General features: G+C 60.9%; 1 protein-coding gene across 1 annotated transcript; it reads right to left on the minus strand.

The window, feature by feature from the left end:
• Nucleotides 1-448: 448 nt before the first annotated feature.
• LOC142027660 (T-cell activation Rho GTPase-activating protein-like) lies at nt 449-6,130 on the minus strand. The gene is made up of 9 exons (XM_075021953.1): nt 6,093-6,130; nt 4,283-4,367; nt 3,739-3,824; nt 2,761-2,965; nt 2,567-2,676; nt 2,214-2,409; nt 1,869-1,986; nt 1,529-1,715; nt 449-473 (listed from the first exon to the last, which is right to left on the minus strand). The coding sequence occupies exons 1-9, from the start codon at nt 6,128-6,130 to the stop codon at nt 449-451; spliced, it is 1,050 nt and encodes a 349-aa protein (XP_074878054.1).
• Nucleotides 6,131-8,695: the final 2,565 nt, after the last annotated feature.

Genomic DNA, 8,695 nt, shown 5'->3' on the forward strand with positions numbered 1-8,695 from the left:
CAGGGGACAACAAGCTGCAGGTGACCATGGTTGCATAAGGAGCTTCAGCCCTTCTTGGCCAACCTGCTGTACCTACATGTTGCCCTCTACCGGAGATAATGGCACGGCTCCAAGCATACGGCAGGCCTTAGCACAAGATGAGCATTAGCCAAAATCTGAGCAGGAGCTGGGTAACCAGTTGCAGCTCCACGGGTCCCTTCCAACCTCCACCCTCCTGTGCAACTCTGTGCCTTGCTTTCACTCCTAAAGCACCTGAACTCAGCCCTCGTGCCCGCCGGCAAGGATGCTGGGACAAGGCACGATCCCAAACTCCTCCCCGAGGGGTCATCCCCAAACAGCAGCTCCCCGCCCCAGAGCAGCTGATGGCAGACACACTCAGAAGAGAGAAAATATCATTTTATTGAGAACATCAACTGCAGTGGGGGGTGGGCCCAGGACTCACAGGGGTTCAGCCAGTAACAGGAAAACGGCACCTACAAGGACAGAGTCAGAGAGCGCTGCTGAATGCACAGCGGCAGGAAGAGGCAGGGTTTGGTTGCCCTCTCTCTGGGGAACACCGTTGACGAGGAATTGCTCATAGCCCAGAAGAGAGCGAGCTACGGCTGGCATTGCCGAGGGGAGGGCTCTGGCGCCTTATCCCCACGGGGAATGCCCTTAGAGAGCTGTGCGCACGCAGAGATGCACAGGGCCCCTGTGCCACGCAGCAGGGCTCGATGGGGAGCCCCTGGGGAGCGGCCACGGGGTTCTTGCCAGACCCTGCGCAGCAGCAGAGCCTGGTACACACCTGGCCTTCTCGACCTGCCAGACCTTCCTGCATCTTTTCTGTTTGCGATCCCCCAATACGTTTTCTCTCTTCCTCTTCTTTTTTTCTGCACAGCTTTCATCTCCCCAGGCCTGTTTCCTCCTTCGGTTCCTTCTCTTTTCTTTGTCCCGAGGAGAGCCTGCAAACCTTTCCATCCCACAGTGTGCTTAGATAGGTAAGGCCACGATCCAGCGGAGACAGTTCTGATTTTAACCCAAAGTGACTCGTTTTACCTTCTTTCCTCTGAAAGGCTGCCCAGTTGTTGCGGGCGTAGCAGGGGCTCTGCCGTGCTCTCGAGGGTGGCTGGAGGCAAAGCTGGAGGTGCCTAAACCAGAATTGTTGGAGTTCAGGGGTGGCAAGGGACGGCCTGGAGTAGTAAGGGACTGCTTGCCAAATTACCACCTTAGCTCTCTGGGGAAGATGCTGCTTTGCATCATCCATCCACATTTTGCACAGTCCACCTGCCCCAAAACAGACTTGATGAAACTGTGATGAAGTAGGATCCGAGCAAAAGCCCTCTCAAGTTGACAGCTACTCCCCGCTGTCTTTTTGTAGGTATTTGGTTGGATTAAGCACATGCTTAATGCATTTGAGAAAGGACCTTTCCAGTTTTCCATACAACGTATGACTCCGTGGGGGAGGAGGAGGAACCCCAAACACACAAGCCATCGGCTGGCCGGAGGAGGCCCAGCAGCTACTTGGCCTCCTCAGAAACTACCCTCCTACCCGAGAGACACTGTCACGGTGCTTGTGGAGCAGAGCTGACATACCTCTGTCGTTTTGGACTCCGCCACCATGTCTCCCCCAGCTCCTTTGAGGACACCCAGAGAGGGGGATGCATGCAGAATGGCTTCTGCCTGGTGGCCCTGGTCTCCTCTGCCTGCAGGGCCACTTTGCTCTTCCAAAGGCAGGTCTAGAAAGCAAAACCATGTGCAGCAGTGACGCCTTGGAAGTAGCACACCTAAAGCAAAACCCACCCCAAGCCCTACACCGGTTTTCTTCTTGATGTTGAGGTTTCTGGTATCCCGAGCCCCAGCCTGGGACAGCCCTCAGTTCCTCCTCATACCTGTGGCTCCGTCCGTGGGGGCTGGCGACTCCCCAGCTGATGGACAGGAGCGGCCAGCCACCTCCTCCCCAACAATGTCGCCGCAATTTTCAATCATAAACAGCGCCAGCGTGTTCACCTGCACACATCAAACCCTTGCTCTCAACCCAGCTGCCTGAAGTTGTCCCAAGCAGCCTTTCCCACTCCCGACCCTTGCCTCTGCACAGATGGCTGTGGCTGCGGGGCTGCCTTTGCAGGCAGCCACCCCACCGGCATTTGCTCAAGGGAGGAGGCAGCCAGGGACCTCTGAGCAGCCAAGCTCGGATAGGCCGGCAAGGCTGCAGCCGGCTTGCCAACACAGCGCACCTTCTCGGTCACCTCCAGCATGGCCTGGAGCGGGAGCAGGTCCTCGTCGGGTGGGCTCAGCAGGTTTGGCCCAAGGCAGATGGCCAGGTTGCTGCAGCTCATCCTGCTGGTGGCTGCGTTGCGGCCGATGTGCTGGAGGAGGGACAGCAGCCGCTTGAGGAGGAAGAGGTTGGCTGCAGGCAACTTCTCGGCCACCCTGAGGGAACAGGGACACTAGGTTGACAAAGCAGATTTTGCCCAGGCCTGTTGTCCAAGGCAGGGGGGAGCCAGCGGCTGAGTTGCCCAGCTTTCCAGGTGCTCTCAGCCAGCGGCCAGGGCTCCTGCTCAACAGGCAGGCTGCTGCCCGCACTTACGCTTTCAGCTCGGAGACCTTCTCCTCCTTGCTGGTCCTCTCCATGGCTGCCATCCAGTCCTCGTAGAGGTGGGTCACCAGCAGCTTGTCGGGGATGCTTCGGAGGAAGTCCTGCAATGCCAAGGGCTCTGGGTGAGCCTTTGAAGTTTCCAGGCCGGCCAGGAGCTCCTCCAGCCGCAGGTCAGAAGCGCTCACCTTCAAGACGGCGGCCAGCAGGAGTGCAGGCTGGTTGCCCAGGTCGACATCGGCGTCGCGGTCCAGGGCCTCCCGCAGCTCCCGAAGTTCCGTCCCGCTGGCAGCTTTGCGGAATATCCCCTCCGTCGACGGTCCTTCCCGGCGCAGGACAGCCAGCAGCTCCTGCAGGAGAGGCAGGAGGACAGTTGCTTGGCCGAGGAGCTGCCTTCCGACAGCGGTGGCCAGAGCACTGCCCCAGAGCGGGCTCCTTGCTGGGGGTGAAGAGCCCAAGCCGCCATCCCCGCAGCTCCTGGGGACGCCCGTGTCCCCTGTGGAGCAGCCGGAGGGAGGGCTCCTACCGCCTCTAGGGAGCATCTGGAGGGCTGGGGACCCCCCCGGCCAGGCTGGCTTACCTGGATGGGCCGGGGCAGGGAGCCGTCCTCCCCGCAGAGGGCTGCCAGGGGCTGGCCAAAGAGCGCCCTGCTGCAGCCAGAGCCCACCTGCCCTGGCGCCTGGGCAGCGGCCGGGGTCCTCCGATGAGCAAAGGGCCAGGGCAGCCCCCTCCTCTTCCTCCTCCTGCTGCTGCTCCCTCCTGCTGCAAAGGAAAGCCGAGCAAGAGCCCGTCAACAGAGACCGCCGGGCCAGCGCTCCCGGGGCCTGCCCTGCCCGCAGCGTGGTGCTGAGCGGTGCAGCAGGACGGGCAGGGAGCCAGCAGCTGGACCTCCGAGCTCCGGCTCAGCAGCTCCAGTTGGGAGGCTCCTGAGAGCCGGCACGCCACCAGGAGAGGAGAGCCTGGCCCAGCCCTCGCCCTGTCCTCCTCCAAGCTGTGGGCAGCAGCAGAGGCTCCGTGTCCCCGCAGAACCACGTCCAGCGGCCGCTGCCCAGCGGGTGTCCGTCCTTCCTTCCTCCTGGAGGTGACATCCTGCCTCGGGCTGCCCAACCTGCATGGCGACACTCGAGGGACAAGTGAGCACAGCTCCAGCGCTTGCAGGAGCTTACCGTTCTTCCCGAAACTCACCCGGTGCGTGGCAAAGTCCCCCTCCGCTGCTCGGCGGGACCGTCGGAGGCCCTTGCTTGGGACCAGCCTGCAAGAACCAGGCTGCGCTCAGAGAGCAGCCCCGCGGCGCAAAGGGCCGCCGGCGAGCTGCCAGCCGGCACCGGCAGCCTGAGCGTGGCAGAGCCGGGACCCTCTGCCCTCCCGGGCTCTCTGCCCCGCGGGGCAGGTTTCCCCCCAGCACCGCCGGCCAGGATGTGCCGGCATTCCCGGCAGCTCCCCAACCCTCTCCGCTCCCCGAGCGGCACCACCCTTCCCTCCATCCCTCACCTCACTGGCCGCACGTGCCGGCACAGCCAGAGGCGGGCGAAAGGCAGCCCTTCTCACCTCGGCCTGGCCCTCCATCAGCCTCTCCAGGCTCCCGGTGCTTAATGTCCTCCACTGGGCAAGAGAGAAGGAGCGGAGGCAGGTGAGCAGCGATGCCTCTGCCGCTCGCTCGGCTGGAGGACCAGGGCTCGGGGGCAGAGCCCAGACCGGGCAGGCACTCACGGTGTGGCGGCGGCCCAGCTCCTTCTCCAGGAGCCTGATGGACGGGACAGGCGTCACCCGGGCTCTCTTGGCTCCTTCTGGTATCCTGTGCACCGGGAAGGGACAGGGAGAGAGCTGGCTGAGCCCCAAGCTGCCTCTTCTCCCTCCTGCGGCAGCTCTGCCCGAGCGAGAGCTGCCGGCAGCCACGGGGGCACCTCTCCCCAGCTGAGGAGCTGCGTTCCCCCGTCCGGCTGCACCTGCAGCATCCCCGCGGCTTACCCCAGGAGCGTGCCCACCCACAGCTCCTTCAGCGCCCGGGAGCTGCAGAAAGAGAGGAGAACCAGCGTCAGGCCCCGCTGCCCCCCAGCCCGTGGGCAGAGGCGGGCGCCTGCGCAGCCCTGCCCCGTGGGGAAGGACACCGGAGAGGGACGAAGCCCCGTGGGGAAGGAAGGACGCTGGAGCGGGATGAAGCCCCGTGGGGAAGGAAGGAAGGACGCCGGAGCGGGACGAAGCCCCGTGGGGCAGGACAGAGGCGCTGCCCGAGCCCTGGCTCCCCATGTCCTGCCAGAGCAGCTGCTTTCGCCCTCCCCTTCTGGGGACCCAAAGGGGATGCGGGACCTGCCCATGCCCCCATCCCTCCCTGCCGGCGTGCTGCTCGATCCCTGCCCAGGCTCTGCATGCAGGGCAGAGGCCGTTCTCACGATGGTGCGGGTGTGCTTGGGAACGTCTCCCGCCCGGCCGTGGCACTCACCCGAAAGTGGCGACGCAGGAGCCGCTGGGCCAGACGAGGAGGATGGAGGTCCTGTCCTCATCGCCGCCTTCCTCCTCTTCCTCGTCCCCCGCCGCCTCCTTTCTGCCGCTCAGCACCCACAGCTGGTCCAGGGCCAGGCGGAGCTGTGGGCGCAGGCTGGTGCCGCGTCTGCAGAGAGCAGAGAGGAGAGGCAGGCGGTGAGCTGGGGGTGTCCTCCTCGGGGTCCCCCCGGGCCGAGCCCTGTCCCCCACCTGCCCTTGGGACAGACATCGATGGGCGCATCCAGCACCAAGGGGCCGGGGCCTGGGGCTGGGGCCGGGGTGTCCCGGGGCTGGGGCCAGGGCCAGGGCTGGGGGAAAGGCAGCTGGGCTCTGAGGGTCTTACTGCAACTTGGCGATCACCAGTTCCTCCTGGAGGAGGAGAAGGCGTCTCTCGCTCCTCTTGCGGCCCCGGGTCAGCCGCACGTCCGCGCTCAGCACCGCCTCGGCGTCGGCGAGAGCCTCCCTGCAGAGCAGAGAGCGGCGGGCATGAGAAAGGCCGCTGCCACCGCGGGTCCCGGCCGTGCCCCCGAGGCACAGGGAGAGCTCACCTGGAGCCGCAGCAGCAGTTGGCCTGGCCCATCCTGCCCGGGAGAGGAGGACCCTTGCCGTGGACCGAGGACGCGGGCCAGTCGGCGACAGCGGGGATGGGAGGCGAGGTGCCGGTGCCGGCGAGGTGCTGCTTGGCCAGATCCTGCCTCCTCCCAGCGCTCCTCTGTGCCAGCACAGCTCCGTGCTGCTGTCTCTGGTGGTTCTGGGCTCCAACTGACCAACATTCCGAGCCCAACGACCAACATTCTGAGCCCAACGACCAACATTCTAAGCCCAACGACCAACATTCTGAGCCCAACGGAAAGTGGGAGGGGCACCCACCCAGTGGGTGAGAGTTCTCTCCAGTATGGCCGTCTCTGCCTGGCACTGGGGAGCCCCGGGCGGGCTGGACGGACCCAGCAGAGGGGAAGGACCGTCTCCCTCCACCTCTTGCCAACGCTTTGCCTCCTGCAGCCCAGGAGGCAGGGAGCCGCCTTTGCCCCAGGGGCACTTTTCTGGCTCGAAATCGCTCCACTTGGCGTCCACCATCACCCCAGGTGTCTGCACAGCTGCTTTCCAGCTGGGTGTCCCCCAGCATTTACTGGCGCAAGGGCTTCTTCGTCCCCAGGTCTCCAGGACTTTGCTCTTCCCCTTGGGGAACTACAGGAGGTTCCTGTCAGCCCCTTTCTCCAGCCTGTCAAGATCCTCCAGGTTGACAGCAGGACCCTCCGGCGCATGAGCCTCTCCTCCCGCTTCTGTGCCACAAGCTGCAAGCTGCCGGAGGGTCCGCTCTGCCCCATCTCCCAGACCAGGGAATGTGAACAGATCCCACGTGGTGCAGCGCAGGGGGGGGCAGACATGCACTTTGATAGGCCATCACTTGTCACAGGAGGTTCAGAAATTTAGGGGAAAAATCCATATTGGTTTGGGTATTATTTACACAGTGCTTCCCCTTTGTATTCCTGCAAGCTATTACAAGGTGTTCAAAATGTCTCCTTTTTCATTTGAATGTCACAGCTCTTCACAGTGCTGATGTTGCATGTAACATTGGATTGGGTTGTACTCTCGCACAGAGCGTTAGGTAGTATGTAGCCTAGATTATTAGGGAGAAGATCGCAGATTACCGCATTAGTCGTGCAAACACCAATGACAGGAGGTTGCATCTAGCTCTTGAGCCAAAGGGTCAAAATCCAAGGTGTCTATTGATCTCAGTGGGCTATTGATCAGCAGATTGAACTCACCATGTTCAGAAAAGAAAAGGTACGTGAGAAAGGCCTATTCTGCCTTGACTGCTACAATGCGTGTTTTTGCAGGTATGAAGATAAATTACCTTCCATCTATCCATGCCCCTCCCGCCACCCCTTTCCAAAAAAGAAAGGACTAGAGAAAAAAGATTCAACTTGTAGAGCAATGGGGCTTGTAACAGCCAAGTAAATTTCCCTAGATCATTCCCATTCAATGAGCCACTTTGCCTGACATTTTGCCTCTACTTGGTACCAACAGAAGACTCGGTACCTGTGCCATGCTACAGGAGACGTAGAATTTCGTGCTGATCCAGAGCTTTCCACCTACAGCCAAAACCAGGGCGAAGCTTTCCTCCACCTCAACCGCTCCCTGGTGCCTCTTCCCCAGGGAAAGTCTTTCCTCTGTCACTCTGTGCTCATAGCTGGTCACAGGCAATGCAAGCCCCAAGCCTCAGCCACCATCCCAGGCCACCAACCCCCTTTAGCCATCAGCAAGATCTCAAACTCCTTTGCGGCTGCAGGAGAAGGGTTGTTAATAGAAATGGATGCACACGGCACAGTCTATTCCAGAATAGCCACAGCGGTTAAAAGCTTTCCGTGTCCTGGATTGGTGGTTTTCAGGACCAGCTCCTGGGTGCCGTTGCACGAGGCTAGCGATAGCTCTATTTCATGCAGGTAATTCAGGCTTAATCCTTTGTCCCCACAGGCCCAGCAGCACAGAAAGTCACCGTGGGCTGTGTTTGAGCAGCCTGCTCCACTGGACTTGTGGCAAACATCCGCATCCCTGCTCTTCTGTTGTCCACATAGGGTCCTGGTCAATACCACAAGCTGTTTTCCCTGGAAATGACCATCGTGGCTAAAGACAGACTCCTCCTTGTGGACGCCAGCCAAGCTGTGGGAACGTCTCTGGCACCCATGCTGTGCCAGCTTTCAACCCCCAAGAGACTGGAACTGAGGCGGGTCCAACAGGAAGAAAATCTGCAATTTTCACTGAAAGAGGGGAGCGACCACCGGCACTGAAGAGCCATTCATATCCTGCTGAAAGCCACAGGGAAATGCAATGTGTGGTGAGCTTAGGCAGGAATACTCCTGTCCAAGAAGCAGCACGCTTGGTTATTAAGGCTTTATCACACTTGGGTGATAAGGCTTTATCCTTGGCTTTCCCGCCGTGCTGACCGCTGTGGCTGCTGCCTGTTCTTTCCTGCCATGCTGGCTGCACCCACCTGTGGGGCTGTCCTTGGGAAGGGCACCAGAGCCGAGAAAGCCCCTGGGAGAGGGGCAGGGAGAAGCTCTTCTCCAGAGATTTGCCAGAAGCTCTCCAGAGCATCCCTTTTCCAGCCCATGAGATGCTCTGTGCGACAAGGGAAGGTGCCCGTCGGTCCAATGGATGAGGCCCTGCAGGGCTCCCATCAGGGTCCTTTGACCTACCCATCTTCCAGCCGCCACTCCAGGGGCTGGGGGTCTCACGAAGGGCAGGGCCCTGTCCCCCACCTGCCGTTGGGACAGACATTGGTGCATCCAGCCATTAAAACCTGCCGAGGCCAGCTAACTAGGAAAAAGAGATGAGCCACACTGCGCAGGCCCAAAGGGCGGACACTATGTCAAGGATAACATAAATAAGTATACGATTAGAACAATATAAGCTTGCCTTGCTGTAGGTAACGGTATGCACGATAGGCAGAACAATCCCCCGTGCATCCAGCGCTGCAATAAAGAATGCCTGCTTTCTAAAACTCCAAAATTGAGCCTCAGAGAGTTTCTTCGACCAGCTTTTTCGGTTACACACCCCTACCTCTGACTGGCAGGACAGAAGAGAAGATCACTGGGGCACCTGTCCCTTTCACTCGTGCCACTCAAGTCCTGCTTGACC

The sequence above is a fragment of the Buteo buteo genome, unplaced genomic scaffold, assembly GCF_964188355.1.
Source record: "Buteo buteo unplaced genomic scaffold, bButBut1.hap1.1 HAP1_SCAFFOLD_50, whole genome shotgun sequence".
Classification (NCBI taxonomy): Eukaryota; Metazoa; Chordata; class Aves; order Accipitriformes; family Accipitridae; genus Buteo; species Buteo buteo.

Coding starts and splice junctions, on each gene's coding strand:
- LOC142027660 (XM_075021953.1), bottom strand. CDS start 6,130: ATGGTGGACGCCAAGTGGAGCGATTTCGAGCCAGAAAA. Junction 4,368..6,092: donor AGCGATTTCGAGCCAGAAAA/GTGCCCCTGGGG, acceptor CCCGGTGCACAG/GATACCAGAAGGAGCCAAGA. Junction 1,987..2,213: donor TGCTGGAGGTGACCGAGAAG/GTGCGCTGTGTT, acceptor TGATGTGTGCAG/GTGAACACGCTGGCGCTGTT.